The 20,580-nt window shown below is 37.0% G+C and overlaps 1 protein-coding gene and 1 long non-coding RNA gene across 3 annotated transcripts in view; one reads left to right on the forward strand and one right to left on the reverse strand.

Annotated features, from left to right (window-relative positions):
* Positions 1 to 20,545, forward strand: part of LOC114486273 (uncharacterized) — a 70,220-nt gene extending 49,675 nt beyond the window's left edge. The window contains exons 2-3 of one of the 2 annotated variants that reach the window (XR_008617314.1): positions 10,382 to 10,593; positions 10,693 to 20,545. This is a non-coding gene — a long non-coding RNA (uncharacterized lncRNA). The remainder of the gene's footprint in view (positions 1 to 10,381; positions 10,594 to 10,692) is intronic. The other variant, XR_003679719.2, reaches the window with a different exon arrangement.
* LOC102984446 (cytosolic carboxypeptidase 3) overlaps positions 1 to 20,580 on the reverse strand; it is a 96,095-nt gene that overhangs the window by 40,770 nt on the left and 34,745 nt on the right. Inside the window, 3 exon segments of the mRNA XM_024128182.3 lie at positions 3,562 to 3,619; positions 9,580 to 9,734; positions 10,226 to 10,402. Of these exon segments, the coding sequence (XP_023983950.1) occupies positions 3,562 to 3,619; positions 9,580 to 9,734; positions 10,226 to 10,277 (265 nt within the window). The 5' untranslated portion in view covers positions 10,278 to 10,402.

Here is a 20,580-nt window from a genome sequence, read left to right on the forward strand (position 1 = left end):
TAGGTAGATAGATATAGCTCTTTGTACTATTCTTGAAATTATTTAAAAATGAAAAGTTGAAAAAAAATTGAAAACAGAAAGCCTAGAACAAATTGAAGCCTCAGGACTGTGCCAACTTCAACCACTGTTAGAAAACTGGGAATTACTGAAAGGCTTTAGGTAGTGGCATTAATCAGATTTCTGTTTTTGATAGATTGCTTTTATGGTAGTATGAGAGGTGGAATTAGGATGACAATATTGGTGGCAAGGAGACCACTTAGAAATCTAAAGTGCTTCTGATAAATAAGCACTGAAAAGAATGATGGTAGTTAAGGTAGAGACAAAAGGGAGTATGTGGTAAAATCAGTTGGATTCAGTGGCCATCTAGATATGAGTGGTGGAAGTGAAAGAAGAAAAAAAGATAACTATTAGGTTTCTAGCTTGGGTAGTTATGTAGATAGTACTGCTACCAAAGTTATAGTGAGTACAGAAGGAACAGCATTCAATGTGGGATTAGATGAATTTGAATTTGGCTATAAGGGACATTTAAGTGAAGACATATACAGATAAAGAAGCTGAAGCTTTGACAAGAGGTCAGATATATGTATAGATATGTATTTATATATTGTATATATGTATAAGGTATACACATGTGTATATGGTACAACAATATGACATAATCAAGATCAAGTTCATGAAAGGCTGAATCTAAGAAGACTTAGTTTAACAAGAATAAATATAAGGCTCAGTACACTGGACCAAAATATCAAACCAAAATTGAAGAAGTAGAGAATGGAGGAGACGTAAGTTAGCAGTGGCACAATGAAAATAAAACTTTATAGGTTTGAGTATTTGTAAATCCAATGTGTCAATATTTTAGGATAATTTTCAGAAAAACATGTAATCTTAGATTGCATTAATGGAAATCTGGTATCTAGAAAGAAGCAAATAAGAATGATAATTTATTGTATACAGTCAGGCTTTCATATCCGTGGGTTCTGCGGATTCAACCAACTGTGGATCAAAAATAGTAGGAAAAAAATTCCAAGAAGTTCCAAAAAGCAAATCTTGAATTTTCTGTGCACTGGCAACTATTTACATAGCATTTACATTGTACAGGTATTATAAGTAATCCAGAGATTCTGAAGGATATGCATAGGTTATATGCAAATACTGCGCCATTTTATATAAGGGACCTGAGCATCCTCAGATTTTGCTATTCGTGGGGTTCCTGGAACCAGTCCCCCACAGATACCAAGGAATGGCTGTCCTAGTTAGATGACATCTGCAATACTGTGTTCAGTTTCATTCAAGCTTGAATAGTGATAGAAAACAGTAAAATGTAATAGTAAAGGGAATCATATTATGGATGGCTGAAAGAAATGGAAGGAAAGTGTCAGGGAAATGATAGCTTTAAAAAAATATTTATGATCTGTCATGTGGAAGAGGCATTATATTTGTTCTTATTATTTCAAGGAGAATTAGGGAAAATGAGTCAGTCAGAAATGTTTACCTTTAAGGTCTTTTCATTCTTTTTTGCTTTGTATTATTAAAGAGGTGAATTAAATTTATAGGGACATATGTTTTTAACTCAACATAAAAAGAACACTGCTCTCTAACAATGGAATGAAGTGACTGCAGTTTGGTAAACTACTTGTCACCAAGTGTAGTCAATCAAAAGTTGGATGCACCTGGGTCCTGTCGTCAGTAGGAGGTGAGAGTAGGGTGCTCTCAAGGTTTCTCTCTGCTTTAAGATTCAATGAGATGGGAATGAAAAGATTAGACAATGAGATGAATAATATTTTTTTGAAAATATTTTTCAAAATATTTTTTTTGACTTGGTAAAATTACAAGAAATCAAGTTGACATATAAGGAAGTTCTACTGTCTTTTATATTTCTAGAGTTAGAGAGAAAAATAAAAATTTGAGATTCAGAATTTCTGGGAAGGTGAATTGTTCTTTGGCTGTCCAATTTGAAGATAATCTTCTAGTTTCTTATGTGTAAATCTTGACCAGATACATATTAAATAGCTTACATTCAGATGAGAGGTGACCACTCATTACTGTCTATATTCCCATCTTATTCACAAACATTGATTAGGGAACTGTCTTCTGAAATAATGAAATGTATAGTCAGTCATCTGATATATCTGGCCTTTTATCTAGAAAAGATGGTAAAAGTTCATTAGTAGCATGAAAATAGTTCATTGACTCTTTTACATTTCATATTTTTATCTTTTTCTAAATGAAAAATGCTAGCAGATAATATATAAATAGTAGTTTAGCTCAATGAAATTAATACAAACAGTTCTCAAACTCATACGATTTTTGTTGCATTTTTGCTATTTATAGTAAGGTCTAAAAAATATTCATACTCTTTGTCAGCAGTTCCTTTCTAGGAATCTATTATAAATAAATAATTAAGAATATACACAAATAGGGAGTTAAACATCTTCATTGTTGTTTACAACAGAAAAAAATGTTTAACAATGGGGGTGGCTAAATAAAGGTTCACTAATACAATGGAATACTTTGCCACCATTTATTAACATGTAAAGAAGTTAATAATATCCTGTACTTTTAAATGAAAACATAGGTTGCAAAAAAACCTGAAGATTAATTATAACCTGTGATTAATTAACATGGAGTGTATGTGTATAGAAAAAAGTCTAAAATAAGGATTCTAAAATGTGTTCTTTAATTTCTGACATTAAATTTAACAGAAGAATATATAAAAGTTACATATAAAAAGTGACTGATTTTGCTTGGCTGATCACTATGAGAAAGAATAATTTAAAGTTCAGTGAAGTAACCATCTTAATTATAATAAAATTCTCTCCTTTCCTAGGTGTGGTTCTTACTTCCATTTCTATTTTTAATTAGCCTGCTGTATCATAAACTAAGTGGATTTATGTACTTGTATATATACTTTTAATTAAGTTACCTATAATTCTTTTTGAAAATGTGTGGTATAAATGTATAAAAATTAATACATACACACATAAAATTAAAGAAGTATTTTAGACAAAATTAAAATATTGTTTAAATTTTATGAATATTTTTCAAAGGACCTCAAGTAAAGATAATGAGATAAAAATTAAGAAAAAAATATACCAGAAATGTTAGAGATTCAGAGATTTATGTTAGACTTCGCAGATTCCTATAGAAGCAAATGAATAATCCAAAATTTAATTTCTCTCCTGGCTCATCACAAAAGGACCAAGATGTTTTTTAAAACATAAAATCCCTATATTCTGTTTTGGGAGAAATCTTTCAAATCGGCAATATCTCTCAAGTACAGGGACCACTCAGTCCAACCCTCCAGTCTCACTGACCACTCCCTTCTCTGTGCTCCCTTGGAACCCTGTCCAGACTATAGGCATTGCACCTGTAACACTGCACTTAACTTATTTGTTTGTCTCCTCCTATTAAAAGATGAGTTCCTGGGAATAAGAAATGGTATAGTATATTCTTAATATCCCTAGCACAAAGCACAGTGATAACCTCAAAGCTGTAGCACAAAAAAGTGTTTGTTGAGGAAATGAATTAATTGTTTATGAGAGGGTAAAAGCAGAACATTACCTGTCACATCAGAATTTGATTCTTTGTGTCTTTGAACTAAATGTCCTTTTTCACAAACCTAATGGAACACAGAACCAGAAGGAAAGCAGTACTATATTATAAACATGAAAATGAGGTATATTTTCTATGATTTATCGTAATTTTCAACATTTCTCATTTTATCCTCATAGATTTAGAATGGACAAAAATAATCTTTTAAATCAGAGCCTTCTACTATCTTTCGCAACACTACTTTTCTTCTACAACAATGATAAAAGAAAATATTAATATCGTATTTTGGCATTAAAGGGAGTTTGAAATTTTTTTTACTTCATAGAGAACTTATTTATGATGAGAAAGAGACAAAATGTCTGCTTATAATCTCACTTAATGAGAAGAATAAAGATGTAGCAAGATAAGTGTGAAATGAGTGAAACTATATAAAATTGTATGAAAAGGTATAAGCAATTACAAAACTGTTTATATAGAAAAGTTGAAAAAATATTTTCTTGTAGCTTGTAAAAAAGTTCAGAGTAAGAAAGATCATACACATGACATTGCTATCTATCTTGAGAGGAGATACTTGCCAATATGACCCAGTTGGACTAAAAGAGACACAAAACACCGTAGAACTGTGACTGCTAATCTTGAGTAGTCTACAAATCATTATGTGATTGTGAAAACATTTTAAATGATTCCCAACTTTTGTTTCTGCATCTGTGCTGTGTGGATATTAGAAAGAATTTTCCAAAAGGGCCTGAGAAAAGAACTGAAAACATTTTGTCACGATGTAATGCATACCAACTCATGATAAAAAGTAGACTATGAAATAGTTAAAAGCTAAAATCCTCTTTTTAGATAAATTGAATGGCAGCAAAAAAAAAAAATGGACATAATCAGGATGAAAATGGGAGGGAACTGTAAAAATCAAAACTTGATTGTTGAAGGGAGAGAGCAAAGGAAATATTCTAGAAAAAATTACACAAAGTTAAAAGTAGCAATATTATATAATCATTATAAAGAATATGGAGAGACAAGGGGTGAAATTAGGCTGAAAAAAATTCACTTGTAATAAGACTTGATTCAATGAACTCTTGATGTCATTTTTAGCCCTCTTCCTTTGATTGAAATAATGCTATGAACCATAATAAACTATTATATTTATCTCATAGAAAATCACCTGGCCAGTGTCCTTATGAATGTGATCTATAAATTCTAATCACAGTAATCTATAATTATTTGTTTTTGCTTAAAGTCTGCAAAATTAATTATTGAAAGTATCCTGGTAGGAAATAAAGTTAACTAAAATACTCTAATATTTTTTTAGGGATATACTGATATCTTAACAAGCAATCATTTAAAGTAAGAAATAGTTCAAGAGCATGAACTTAAGTTGACCTCAGGCATTAACCTCAGTTAAGATGATACTGTTCACTCTTTTTGCCAAAATTATTAGAAAATAATAGAGGAAAGGAGAAAAAAATTTCAGAAGTTCTTGGGAAATTAGATTCCGTTAATTCAATCCACATTTAGCAGATGACAGTGTATTTGGTGCTCAGTATCTGCTGAATGAACTTGTGACTGCTAACTTTAAATTTCCCACTGGATCACTGTTATTAACTCCAGAAATATCTGAGTAGAAATCTTCTAAGTCTGGTACTCAGGTCTTCAACTTCTGGGCTCTCTGCAGGTAACAGATGCTTGAAAGATTGATTGATTGGATCCAAGGATGATTTTTTGGATCCCATCAACTAGGGATGTTGTCCCTCATCTGTGTTTGTCAGGCTTATCTCCCAACGAGACAATTCTGTTGAACTCTGGGTACTAATCTTTCCCTGCTATCCCTTCCATACCTTCTGGAGCTATTTATTGTTATTTACCTATTTGTTTCTTTAGTGACTGGCTGGTATATTTTAGCGAAGTCCATTACCCCCTGAAGTGTTAAACCTCTAATTTGCTCCCTGAGGGGTGCAGACTTGGTTGTGCCCCATTCTCTCTGGGAAGGCAGTGGTTTTGGCAGGGTTGTCTTTGACACCTTCCCTGATCATACCCCCGCTGTTAAATTCCACTAATTTCTGGCTGATAGATCTACTGTTTTCAACAGTGCCCTGGGGCATAAATTGCTCTACAGACTAATCCAATCAAATTTGGGCTCCTTTGAAGGAATAGTTTCCCAGGTCAGGGTTTCAGATTTGTTCTGATGCCACCTCAGACTCCTCCCAGCTGTTCCCCTCCCTGCAGTTCTCTCTGGTGAACTAGCCAGCCTACAAGTTTAGCCTGTTTCTCCAATGGATCTACCAATCTTCTCCGAATTGCCTTTTACTCTACTTCTACTGTTTCTGAGAATGCTGTTAAGCTTGAATTTCTCCAGGATCTGTTGCAAATTAAGTCATTTATTTTGGGAAGACATTAGGAGCTACCTGTTTTACCTGGTTCCCCCGACCAAGGAAAAATATTTGGTCTATTGTGTCATTTAGCATCTCTGTTGCCTTAACTGATTTTCTGTCTAGAAGATCTGTCCATTGATGTCAGTGGGGTGTTAAAGTCTCCTACTATTATTGTATTCCTGTCAATCTCTTCCTTTATGTCCGCTGCTATTTGTTTTATGTATTTAGGTGCTCCTATACTGGGTACATTTATGTTAACAAGTGTAATATCCTCTTCTTGTATTGCTCCTTTTATTATTATATAATGTCCTTCTTTGTCTTTCTTTATGTTTTAAAGACTACTTTGTTTTAAAGTCTACTTTGATACAAGTATTGTTACCCCTTCTTTCTTATTGTTTCCATTTGCATGAAATATCCTTTTCCATCCCCTCACTTTCAACCTGTGTGTCTTTTGCCCTAAAGTGAGTCTTGTAGGCAGCATATTGTACTCGTGGGCCACATACTGTAGGTTCTTGATTTTTTTATCCAATCTGCCACTCTGTGTCTTTTGATGAGAATTTAGTCCATTGACATTTAAAGTAATTATTGATAGGTATGTACTTATTGCCATTTTAAACCTTGTTTTCCAGTTTTTGTACTTCTTCGTTCATTTCTTTTTGTTTTCCCTTTTGTGGTTTGATGGATTTCTTTTGTATTATGCTTGAGTTCCTTTCTTTTGAGTTTCTGTGACTGTATTGTACCTTTTTGATGTTTGGTTACCCTGATTTTCAAGTATGTTAACTGTAACTATATCTACTTGCTTTAAACTGATAGTCATACAAGTTCAAACACATTCTAAAAGATCTTCATTTTTATACTCCCATTCCCTACATTTTGTGATTTTGATGTCCTATTTTACATCCTCATCCTTATCCTTTTACTGTTAATTGTAGTTTTAATAATTTTTACAATTTTTTTGGGTTGTTTTTTAATCTATGTACTGACTTATTTAAGTGATCTTCAATCCTTTTATATATTTGCTTTTCCTATTGTGATTTTCCCTTTCCTATAGATACTTGCTTCTTTTCTATCTATCTAGAGAAGACCTTTCAATATTTCTTTTAGGTTAGGCTTAGTATTGCTGTATTCTTTCAGTTTTTGCTTGTCTGAGAAATTCTTTATCTCTCCTATTCTAAATTATAATCTTGCTGGGTAGAGTATCCCAGTGGGCAGGGTTTTCTCTTTCAGGACTTTGACTATATCATGCCCCTGCCTTCTGACCTGCACAGTTTCTGTGGAGAAATAAGCTGATAGTCTTATGGGGGTTGCCTTGTAACTGACTGCTTTTCTCTTCCAGCCTTTAGAATCCTCTCTTTATCTTTTGCCATTTTAATTCCAATATGTCTTGGTGTGGGTCTGTTTGTATTCATCTTCTTTGGGACCCTCTGTGCTTCCTGTACCTAGATATCTGTTTCCTTCTTTAGATTTCAAGAAATTTTCAGCCATAATTTCTTCAAATACATTTTAGATCCCCTTCTCTCTTTTTCTTCTCCTTCTGGAACCAATATTATGTGTAGGTTGGCATGCTTTATATTATCCCATAGATCTCCATACTGCTTTCACTTTTCTTTTTTCATTTGTCTTTCTGTCTGCTCTTCTGATTGATTTCCAGTATTCTGTCTTCCAGATCACTTGTTTATTCTTCTGTGGCACTTTTAGTTTGCTATTCATTGCTTGTAGATTGGTTTTTATCTTGGCAATTGACTTGTCTAATTTTGATTGGTTCCTTTTTATAGTTTCTAGATCCTTGTTACAGTGATCTGCCTTTCTATTGATAATCTTTCTTAATTCCTTTAGCATTTTTATTGCCTCCTTTTTGAACTCAGGGTGTAGTAGACCACTGAGGTCTGTTTCATGATTTGTTTATTCAGGGGATATCTTATTTTTTTAATTGGGAACAGTGCCTCTCCTTCTTTTTCATTTTACTTAACTTTCTCTGTCTCTGAATTTAGGAGAAACAAACAGTTATCTACTGTGGTCTTAAAGGAGTGCTTTTATGTGAGAGTGTCCCTGTATAGACCGTGTGAGTTCAATATTTTTGGTGTGAGGGCTAGTTTTGGTATGGATGCTAGCCACATCTTTCCTTAGAGTATGCTGGCCATTATCGCCTTGAAAGGGGATGGGATTGGTGTTGTGTTGTCCAGAGCCTGCACTGGATTTTGGGTGGGGCCTCCTCTTTGCTCTGTGGCTGTCAGAGCCCTGCTGGGGGTGGGGTCTGCTCCCTGGTTGTTGGAGTAGAAGCCCTGAGGGTTGGGCTCAGTAAGACTCTGTTGCCCTTAAGTATGTGCTCTGTTGCAAAGGAGGTGAGCGCTGAAGCAAGTGAGGCCCATGTAGTCATAGCAAACCTATGTGCCACCATTGAAGGCATCCACAGTTCTTCCCAGAAGCAGCCCAAGGTCTTGTCCGTTTCTCCATTGTGTTTATCCCAGACCCAGTGCTAGGCTGGTGCTGGGATCCTGGGGTGTTGTGGCTGCAGGAATTGAGGTCATTGTGCTGCTCCCTGGGACATTGTGCTGCTGCCTGGGGCTGTTCTCCCAGGACCTGTCCACCCACAATCCAGCTCCAAGCTGGGGTGTGAGGTGGGAAGAACCAGAGCACTCTCACAGGGAAAGGAACCAGTGTGTATTCTTCCCCAGGGGCCGTCTGCCAGAGACATGCGATTCTGTGATGCCACTTGGTGCGTATGCCAACAAGGTCCGCTGCCACCGTACCTGTGCCCCACCATGCATGTGCTGATGATGGGCTCCAATGGCAGACTTGCGCTCTGCAGTGCATGTACTGACAATGGGCTCTGAGGTGTGGCCCGGGCCACACCCCAGACTCTCCGGGCTGTGTCTGTGCACCTAGACTGAGTTCACTCCCAGGGCACATTAAACCTGAGATTCAGTGCCTAGCCACTGCACATACTAGCTGCCCCACCCGGCATGTGCTTCAGGCTGGGAAGTGTGATGAAGTGGCAGCCATCAGCTCTGGTCTCTTTCTGCCCTGATAGCAAGCCAGCACATGCACACACCTTGAGATCACAGTCCAGGCCCCTCCAGTCCCTCTATCTGTCCTGGTGGAGTTCCTAGCAGTCAGGGGGTTCCCAGGGTGAGGGCTTGCCTGTGTGGACCCTCCCTCCTTCACAGATACCTCCCAGGGGCGTCTTGTGTCCTGATGCCTTTTTTTTCCCATCCTACCCAGTGACATGGGGATCTTTCTTGCAGCTTTGGTTGTATAAGAGATCGTCTGCCAGTTTCCAGTTGGTTTTCTGTGAGAATTGTTCCACATATAGATGTGTTTTTGAGGGGAGGTGAGCTCCACATCCTCCTAGTCTGCCATCTTAATGCACTTAGGCAAAATTTCTGATGTGTCTCTGGAGCTGAGGGTGGGGACAGTGGCACTCTTCTCTCAGTGGTACCCACTTTAGGAGCTAAGATGTAGGTGGGAGGAGGGCAGGAGCCTCAGGTCTTCTCTATTTGCCTCTTCCAGTGTGGAACCAACACTTCACAATCCAAGAGAGGCGATTAGGACCAAAATATTTTCAGTGATGTAGCACACAAAGTGGAGCCTTCTTTCCAAGAATGGGGTCTGGGTAGAAAGGAGGGAGCCCCCACCTCCCGACTGCACTTACCTGGAACTTCGCTTCAACAACAGGCAGCTGGAGACAGGATAAGAAATACGCAAGCCCTGCCCTTCGTGGGAAGACAGCTCTCTGGCTGGCATCTGTGGGGAGAGCAGACCCTGTGTCCTTGGCTGCACTCTTCTGGAGTATCATTGAGCTGGAAGCTGGGGGGCAGGGAGGGGAGAGTCTTGATTCAAATGCCCCAGGCTCTCACTGGTTTCTTTTTGGTTGTTTTTTTGTTTGTACCCAATTTTAGTAGATTTTCCTGAATAGATGTTTTTTCATTTGCTGTATGCCCTTAGGACCATTTCCAGAAACTTTAAATTTTTGTTTTTTTAAAAAAATAATTTTCTCTGATTTTTGCTGGTGAGTGGGTTTGCAGAGATCCTCATGCTATCATGATGGAAGGCAATCTCTCAGCACCATCTATTTTATACTCTTGTTTTCCCATTAATTTTTCTTAGTTTTAATTTATTTCTTCTTGCTATCCTGGATACATCTTTGTAAGATGCCTCAAATACTTTTCCAAGTAAGGTAAGTATAAGTGAAATTTAAATATAGCACCTTAATAAGACCCACCTCTCATCTGTCAAGATTCTTTTGTATTTTTATAAACAGTAAATAATATGAGCAAAATTTTAATCATTAATTTTACCTGGGGAAAAATCATGAAGTCTTCCTGGGTATAAGAGGAAATAACTTGCCATTCTTGTTTTTTTTCCAACAACTGTTAACAACCATATCAATGTTTACCTCTTGCTCTCCTCTAATGGCTTGCTATGGTAGAGTTTCTTTCCTTCTTTGTTTTCAGATGTTTTTTCTTGTTTTTTATCTAGGTAAGAGAATCATATTTAAAATCATTATTTAATCAATATATCAAAGATAGTATGTATGTATGCAGACATAAAACTATCTTAAGACTTCCACTTCTACGAAGATGAAGTACTCGTCCTCTTCTTTCCACTAAGTACAACTAAAACCCCTGGGTATTACATACCAAATAAACACAAGAGGCTCTAAAAGGTGAGAAGAAGGCAGCAGATGATGAGGGACTTCAGGAGCAGAAGAGGAGCATGATGGTGAGTAGTTTCATGTGTTTTCTTTTTGCCTCATGTATCCCAGGCTTAGAGCTGGAGAAGTCAGCAACCCACAAATGCCAAGGAGTGAAGAAATAATGCCTGAAAACTTCCCAAATTTGATGAAAGACAGGAAGGTAAATATCAAAGAAGCTCAGTGAACTCCAAGTAAGATGAAATTTAAAAACCCACAGTAAGTCACATAAACTTTCAAAGAGAGACTTTTGACAGCATTGAGAGAAGCAAATTATTACATGCAAGGGATCCTCAATAAGATCATTATCAGATTTCTCATCAGAAACTTTGGAAGCCAGAAGACAATGCAAAATAGGGAAAAAACCCCAAAAAACAGCAGAACTGTCCTTCAAAAGTTAGGTGGAAATTAAGACATTTCCAGATAAACAAAAGCTGAGGACGTCTGTGACCATTTGACATGCCTTGAAAGAAATGCCCAAGGGATTTCTGCAAGGTGAAATGAAAGGACTCTAGATAGTAACTTGAAGCTGTAGAGAAAAATAAAGGGCTCAATGAAGTTACATATACGGGAAATTATAAAAGCTACTACTATTGTAACAATAGCTTCAAACTGAATTTTTTGTTGTCTACATGATTTAAGATGAAAAAAAGCATTTATTAGTATAAAATTACTATTAGACTACTGTCACTTTGGTCTATAACTCTAAACCTTATTTATTACATAACTTGAGACTAATACACTTAAAGAATTATTAGTTTATGTTTTTGGGCACACAACGTATAACTACGTAATTTGGTGACATATACAACTGAAAGCGTGGGAGGAGTGCAGCTGTAAAGGAACAGAGTTTTTGTATGTTTTGAAGTTAAGCTGGTGTAAATTCAAATTAGAGTGTTATAACTTCAGGATATTAAATGTAATCCCCATGGTGACAACAAAGAAAAGACCTACAGAATATACACAAAAGGAAATAAGAAAGGAATTTAAACATTTCACCACAAAAAATCAACTAAACACAAAAGAAGACAGGAATGCAGGAAATGATGGACAAAAATACTATAAGGCATATAGAAAACAGCACAGTGACAGAAGTCTCTTTTTATCAGTAATTATTTTCATTGTAAATGGATTAAACTCTCCAATCAGAAGACAGAGGCTGTCAGAATGGATAAAAACACATGATCCAACTATATTCAGCCTATAAAAGACTCACTGAGATCCAAAGACACAAACTGGTTGAAAGTGAAAGGAAGGAAAGAGATATTCTATGCAAATAGTAACCAAAAGAGGGCAGGAGTGGCTCTATTTGACAAAATAGACTTTAAATTTAAAATTGTTACTAGAAACTACTTGAAAAAGGATATGTTAATAAAAGATTCAATACAGCAAGAAGACATAACAATTATAAACATTTACATACGTAATGACAGACCAGCAAAATGTATGAAGCAAAAACTGACAGAATTGAAGGGAGAAATAGACAGTTCTACGATATAGTAGGAGACATCAATACCCCACTTACGATAGGGAGACCAGTCAGAAGATATATAAGGAAAAAGGACTTAACACAATGAGCCATCAAAACTTAACAGACATATACAGAACACTGTACCCAACAACAATAGAATAAACATTCTTCTCAAGTGCATATATAGGACATTTTCCAGGACAGAACATATGTTAGGCCACCAATTACGTTTTAATAGATTTTAAAAGATAGATATCATACAAGGTATCTTTTCTTACCACAATGGGATGAAGTTAGAAATAACAAACAAAAGGAAAACTAAAATGTTCAAAAAATTGTGGAGAAATTATACACACACTTCTAAACAATCAATGAATCAAAGAAGTCACAAGAGAAACTAGAAAATACTTAGAGAGTTGAATGAAAATGAAAACACAACAGAGCAAAATTTATCGGACACAGTGAAAGTAGTGCTAAGGGGGAAATTTATAACTATAAGCACATTCAAAAATGAAAGATCTCAAGTCAGTAACCTAACTTTAAACTTAAGGAACTAGAAAAAGAAGAAAAAACTAAATCCACAGACAGAAGAGGAAGGAAGTAATAAGGATTAGAGCAGAGATAAATAAAATAGAAAATAGAAAAACTAGAGAAAATCAATGAAACCAAAAGTTGATTCTTTGAAAAGATCAACAAAATTGACATACCTTTAGCTAAATGGACTAAGAAAAAAGTTAAATTACTAAAATCAGAAATGAAAGTAGAGATATTACTACCAGTTCTACAGAACTAGAAAGGATTATAAGAGAGTATTGCAAACAAGTGTATGCCAACAAATTGGACAACCTAGATGAAATGGACAAATTACTAGAAACACAGAACTTACCAAGACTATCTATCTCATGAAGAAATAGAAAATATGAGTAGACCTATAACTAGTTGAGGAGATTGAATCAGTAATCAAAATTCTCCCAACCAAAAATAAAGCCCTGGACCTGACAGTTTCTTTGGTGAATTCCACCAAATATTTAAAGAACTAATCTAATGCTGATCTTTCTCAAACTTTCCCAAAAAACTGAAGAGGAAGGAACATTAACTAACTCACTCTGTAAGGCCAGCATTACTGTGACACCAAAGCCAGACAAAGACACTACAAGAAAACTATAGACCAATATCCCTTATGAACACTGATGCAAAAATCCTCAACAAAATAATAGCAAACCAAATTAAGCAGCATATTAAAAGGATTTACACCATGACCAAATAGGATTTATATCTGGAATGCAAGGATAGTTTTAACATATGAAAATTGATCAATGTAATACACCAAATCAATGGAATGAAGGAAAAAAAACACATGACCATCTCAATTGATGCAGAAAAGGCATCTGACAAAACTCAACACGCTTTCATGATTTAAAATAACAAACTAGGCATAGAAGGAAACTACCTCACCATAATAAAAGCCACCTATAAAAAAAACCTACAGCAAACATCACACTCAATGGTGAAAGACCAAAAAGCACCTCCTCTAAGATCAGGAACCAAGGCTAGGATGTCTGCTTTCACCACTTCCATTCAACATAGTATTGGAAGTTCAAGCCCTAGCAATTAAGCAAGAAGAAATAAAAGGCATCCAAATTGGAAAGGAAGAAATAAAATGATCTCTGTTTGCAGATGATATATTTTAAAACCCTAGAGTCCACAAAAAACCTGTTTGAACTGATACATTAATTCAGCAAAGTATCAGGATACAAACTCTACACACAAAAAGTTGCGTTTCTATAAACAAATAATGAAAGAAAGGAAATTACAAAAACAATTCCATGTACAAGAGTATCAAAAATAGAATAGTTAGGAATTAACTTAACCAAGGAGGTGAAAGAATTGTATAACAGAAACTACAAACATTGCTGAAAGAAATTAAAGAAGACATAAATAAACACATCCCTTGTTCATGGATTAGAAGACTTATTAATATTATTAAAATACCAATACTGCCCAAAGCAATCTATGGATTCAATGTAATCCCTAGCAAAATCCCAATGATATTTTTTGCAGATATAGAAAAATTCATTCTAAAATTTATACGGAATCTCAAGAAACTCTGAATGCCAAAATAATCTTGAAAAGGGAGAAGGAAATTAGAGGGTTCACACTTCCTGATTTCAAAACTTACTACATTTCTACAGTAATCAAGACAATGTGGTACTGGTATGAAGACAGACATAGAGACTAATGGACTAGAATAGAGAGCCCATGAATAAATCTTTGCATATATGGTCAAGTGATTTTTGACAAGGGTGCTAAAATATTCAACAGGGAAAGAACAGTCTTTCACCAAATGATGTTGGGAAAACTGGATATGGATTCGCAAAAGAAGGAAGTTGGACCCTTACCTAGCACCTTATACAAAAATTAACTCAAAATTGATCAAGGGCCTAAATGTAATACTTAAAACAATAAAAATCTTAGAAGAAAACATAGAGCAAAAGCTTCATGACATTGGATTTGTCAATGATATCTTGGATATGACACTAAAGGCACAGTTAAATTTAAAAAAGAAAAAAATAGACAAACTGAACTTAATGAAAATTTAAAAATTTTTGTGCATCACAGACACTATTCACAGAGTAAAAAGGCAAAATACAGAATGGGAGAAATATTTGCAAATCACATACCTGATAAGGGATTAATGTCCAGAATATATAAAGAACTCCTAAAACTCAACAACAACAAAAAATAAACAAACCAATTCAGAAATGGGCAAAGGACTTGAATAGACATTTCTCCAAAGAAAATATATGAATGGCCAATAGGCATATAAATAGATGCTCAATAGCACTAATCATTAGGGAAATGCAAATCAAAGCCACAGTGAGATATCATCTCACACCTGTTAGAATGGCCATTATTAAAAAAAACAGGGCTTCCCTGGTGGCACAGTGGTTGAGAGTCCGCCTGCCGATGCAGGGGTCACGGGTTCGTGCCCGGGTCTGGGAAGATCCCGCATGCCGCAGAGCGGCTGGGCCCGTGAGCCATGGCCGCTAAGCCTGTGCGTCCGGAGCCTGTGCTCCGCAACGGGAGAGGCCACAACAGTGAGAGGCCCGCGTACCGCAAAAAAAAAAAAAAAAAAAAAAAAAACAAACCCAGAAAATAACAAGTGCTGTCAAGCATGTAGAAAAATCAGAGCCTGTGTGCACTGTTGGTGGGAATGTAAAATGGTATAGCTGCTGTGAAAAACAGTATGGAGGTTCCTCAAAAAATTAAAAGTAGAATTACCATATGATCCAGCAATTTCATTTTGGGGTATATACCCAAGAGAATGAAAAGCAACGTCTTGAAGAGACATCTGTACAATCGTGTACATAGCAGCATTATTCACAATAGCTAAAATGTGGAAGCAACCCTGGTGTCCATTGATGGAAGAATGGATTAGCAAAATGTGTTATAAACATACAATAGAATATTATTCAGCCTCATAAAGGAAAGAAATTCTGAAATATGCTACAACATGGATGAACCTTGAGGACATTATGCTAGATGAAATAAACCAATCACGAAAAGACAAATACTGTATGATTCTACTTATATGAGGTACTTAGTGTAGTCAAAATCATGAAGAAAGTATACAGTGGTTTCCAAGGGCCAGGGGAGCAGAGAATGGGGAGTTATTAATGGGTATAGAGTTTCAGTTTTTGAAGATGACAAGAGTTATGGGATGGTGGTGATGGTTGTACAACAATGTGAATGTACTTAATACCACTGAAGTGTACACTTAAAAATGGCTAAGATGGTAAATGTTATGTGTATTTTTACTACAATAAAAGAATCAAACTCTATATTTTTGAGGGGGCTACTGGAAAAGAGGGTATCTACCAGACTTACAGTTGTCAGAATGTGAGGCTGGAATTCCATTTCGCCAGCAAGAGAGGAGAGTCTGAGAATGGAACCAACCCAGAAGAGGCAGAAATGACATTAAAATGGGGAAAAAACTTTGAATCCTAGTGATATCCTTTGAGCCCCTTATTTTAAGCCATGGCTAAAGCCAGTCTTGTCCCTAGACTTTTTCCCTTACTAAGCCAACCAATTCCCCTTTTAGCTAAGCCATTTTTTTTAAAGAGTTTTTTGTTCCTTGCAATGGATGGAGTCCTGATACATACCTTCAAAACATGATTTAGTAGGAAGAGAAGAAAATAGTCCCCATGTCAGTAAGTGGAAGCTCCATCTTCAGTTGCTCAGGCCTGGAATTCTGGAGACCTCTAGCTCTCCTTTTTATTGTTCAAACTCACACCCAAGCTATCAGCAAATTCTCTAGACTCTGTCAGATATATCTAAAATCTGATCACTTCTCATCCTCTCTATGGCTACCACCTTGGTCCAGCCACCACTTTTTCTTGCCTGGATAACTGCAATAGCCCCTTAAATGGTCTCCCCTTGTGGTTCATCATTCTACTCTCAAAACAACAGCCAAAGTGACCTTGCTGACACTTAAAGCACATCATGTCACTCCTCTGACCAAAACTCTCCAAACTCAGAGTAAAAAGTGAAGTCCTAAGCCAGGTTTTACATGATTTGTCCCCCTCAACTTCCAACACTTATCTCACTTTATTTCTTACCACTGTTCTCCTTTTTCAGTCTTCTCTACCCAAATTAGCCTCCTTGGTCTTCCTAGAAGATGACAGACATGCTCCTTTCTCATGGCCTTTGCACTTCTAGTACCTGCCCCGGGAATAGATCCCCCTGGGTGGTTCCCAAATTTTTACCCTGCCTATTCCATTGATGTTAGTTTTGGATATATGACTTGATTTAGCCAGTGGAATGAGAAACAGGGACTTTAAACATACTTTCATGGTTTGGCATGCCCTCCTGAACTCTTGTGATTTACCATGAGCAGAACATACCCTAACTGGCTGCTGGTCTTGGGGTGGGGGGAGGAAGAAACGTAGAATAGATCTGAAACAACCCACAGTCTGGATATAAGTTCAACTGATCCCCTATTAGCCCAGTAGAGCCATAGATGATCCATGAACAGGAAAATAGGTATTTGCTATTATAAGCTACTGAGATTCTGAGAATTTTGTTTTATGAATAAAATATGAATAGTGTTGAAACTGATACCTAGAAATAGAATGCTGTCCTAATAAAAACCTAAATTATGTGGCAATCATTGGCTTTGTGACTGAATAACAACAGGTGGTTATAGGAACCTAGAAAAATAGTAACACAAGTTATGTAGAGGTGATACATTTAGTAAAACTATCTTCTGTGACAGGTACATTTTCTGTCTTTCACACTAACAGAACTGAGTCACTGGGCAAAGAGATTTTTGAGGCAGAAAGTTTAGACTATGAGTTGGTTGTTGCTACCTTTATTTGATAAGGTGTGCTACAAGAAGGAAATCAGCTCAAAAAAATGTGGATAAAAAAACTGAATTGAGAGGGAAAACAGAGAGCCCCAAATTCTAGAATTTGTAGGTTGGCTTCAACATAGCCTTGAGGCAAAGGTCAAATCAAAGTAATGGCTTTTACATCTGGGGTAGACAATCTCTAAGATGACCTCTGATGATCCCCATCTTTTAGTATTCATACCCTTCTGTAATCCTAGGTCACTGGGCTAAACCTAGTGACTTACTTCTACTGAATGGTATATGGCAAAAGTAATGGGATTCTGCTTCTGAGATTAGGCTACCTTCACTGCAGTCTTTTCAGAGACCTTAGATAAAGGAACCCAGATAAGCCACTCCTGGATTCCTGACCCACAGGAACTATGTGATAATAAATGTTTGTTGTTTAAAGCTGCTAAGATTTGGGGTAATTAGTTACTCAGCAATAGAAAATGAATACATCATCTGTCTTGGTCCATTCACCTGCTATAACAAAATACCTCTGACTGTGAGGCTAATAAATAAGGGACATTTATTTCTCATAGTTCTGGAGGCTGGAAGGTTGAGATGAGGGTGCCAGTATGGTCAGATGAGAGCTTTCTTTTGGGTTGTGGACTGCTTGTTGTATCCTCACAAGGCAGAAGGGGCTAAGGATCTTTCTGGAGCCTCTTTTATAAGGTACTAATCCCATTCAGAGGGCTCTGCCCTCATGACATAATCACCTCCCAAAGGCCCCACCTTCTTGTACCATAATATGGGGCATTATAATTTCAACATATGACTTTTGGGGGACAGAAATATGTAGACCATAGCATTCCACCCCTAATCCCCTCAGATTCATGTCATTCTCACATGCAAAATTCATTCATCCCATCCCAACAACCCCTAACGTGTTAACTAATTCCAGCATCAACTCTAAAGTCCAAAATCTTATCTCTATAACATCTAAATCAGATATGGATGAGATTCAAAATATGATTCATCCTGAGGTAAATTTCCTGTCCAGTTGTGAACCCATGAAACCAATCAAGTTATGTGCTTCCAAAATACAACTGTGGGACAGGCATAGGATAAGACATTCCCATTGCAAAAGGGAGAAAAAGGAAAGAAGGATGGGGGGATGGGTCCCAAGCAAGCTCAAAACCTAGTAAAGCAGATTCAATGAGATCTTAATGGTCATGAATAATCCTCCTGCCCCAATGCTCTGCCTTCTGGACCCACTGGGGTGGCAGTAGCACACCAACAGCATGGCAGGGTGCTACTCATGCCTGGCTCTCTGTCCGGGCTCTGCCCACACCACAGTGCACAGCTCCAGGCGGCTCACCTCCATGGCCTCTATTGGAAGCCGTCTGCCCTGTTAAAACCTGTTGGTGTTAATGGCCCTGATGATCTATTAGTCACCTTCAGGGCTTTTAAAAATTTGTCTTCATGACACAAACAGATGGAAAGATATACTGTGTTCTTAGATTAGAAGAATTAATATTGTTAAAATGACCACACTACCCAAGGCAATCTACAGATTCAATGCAATCCCTATCAAAATACCAATGGCATTTTTCACAGAACTAGAACAAATATTTAAAAAATTTGTATGGTAACCTGAAAAACCCAATAGCCAAAACAATCTTGAGAAAGAAGAACAGAGCTGGAGGAATCACACTCCCTGATACTACAAAGCCACAGTAATCAAAACAGTATGGTGCTAGCACAAAAATAAACACATACATCAGTGGAACAGAATAGAGAGCCCAGAAATAAACCCACACACTTATGCTCAATTAATCTATGACAAAGGAGGCAAGAATATACAATGGAGAAAAGAATCTCTTCACCAAGTGGGGGTGGGAAAACTGGACAGTTACAAGTAAAAGAATGAAATTAGAACATTCACTAATACCATGTACAAAAATAAAGTCAAAATGGATTAGAGACCTAAATTTAAGACTGGAAACCATAAAACTCCTAGAGGAAAACATAGGCAGAACACACTGACATGAATTGTAGCAATATTTTTTGGATTTATCTCTTAAAGCAAAGGAAATAAAAGCAAAAATAAACAAATGGGACCTATTTAAACTTAAAATCTTTTGCACAGCAAAGGAAACCATAAACAAAACAAAAAGCCTACTGAATGGGAGAAAATATTTGCAAATGATATGATTGATAAATGGTTAACATCCAACATATATAAACCGCCCATATGACTCAACATCAAAAAAACAAACAGGGGCTTCCCCTGGTGGTGCAGTGGTTGAGAGTCCGCCTGCCAATGCAGGGGACGCGGGTTCGTGCCCGGTCCGGGAAGATCCCACATGCCGCAGAGAGTCTAGGCCCGTGAGCCATGGCCACTGAGCCTGTGCGTCCAGAGCCTGTGCTCCGCAATGGGAGAGGCCACAACAGTGAGAGGCCCGCGTACCACAAAAAACAAACAAACAACCTGGGACTTCCCTGGTGGCCCAGTGGTTAAGACTCCACACTTCTACCACAGGGGGCATGGGTTCGATCCCTGGTCGGGGAACTATGATCCCACATGCCACACAACCAAAAAAGAAAGAAAGAAAAAGAACAAACAAGCAAACAGAAATCCAAACAACCCAATTAAAAACTGGGCAGAAGAACTGAATAGACATTTTTCCAAAGAGAAAATGCAGATGGCCAACAGGTACATGAAAAGATGCTCAACACTGCTAATCATTAGGAAAATGCAAATCAAAACCACAATGAGATATCACCTCACACCTGTCAGAATGGCTATCATCAAAAAGAACACAAATAACAAATGATGGTGAGAATGTGGAGAAAAGGGAACCCTCATACACTATTGGTAAGAATGTAAATTGGTGGATCCACTATGGAAAACAATATGGTGGTTTCTCAAAAATAGAACTACCATATGACCCAGCAATTCCACTCCTGGGTATATATCTGAAAAAAACAAGACCCCTCATTTGAAAAGATACATCCATCCCAATGTTCACAGCAGCATTATTTACAATTGCCAAGATATGGAAGCAACCTAAGGAAGTGTCCATTAACAGATGAATGGATAAAGACGACGTGTGTGTGAGTGTGTGTGTGTGTGTGTGTGTGTGTGTGTGTGTGT

The sequence above is a fragment of the Physeter macrocephalus genome, chromosome 5, assembly GCF_002837175.3.
Source record: "Physeter macrocephalus isolate SW-GA chromosome 5, ASM283717v5, whole genome shotgun sequence".
In the NCBI taxonomy this organism is placed as follows: Eukaryota; Metazoa; Chordata; class Mammalia; order Artiodactyla; family Physeteridae; genus Physeter; species Physeter macrocephalus.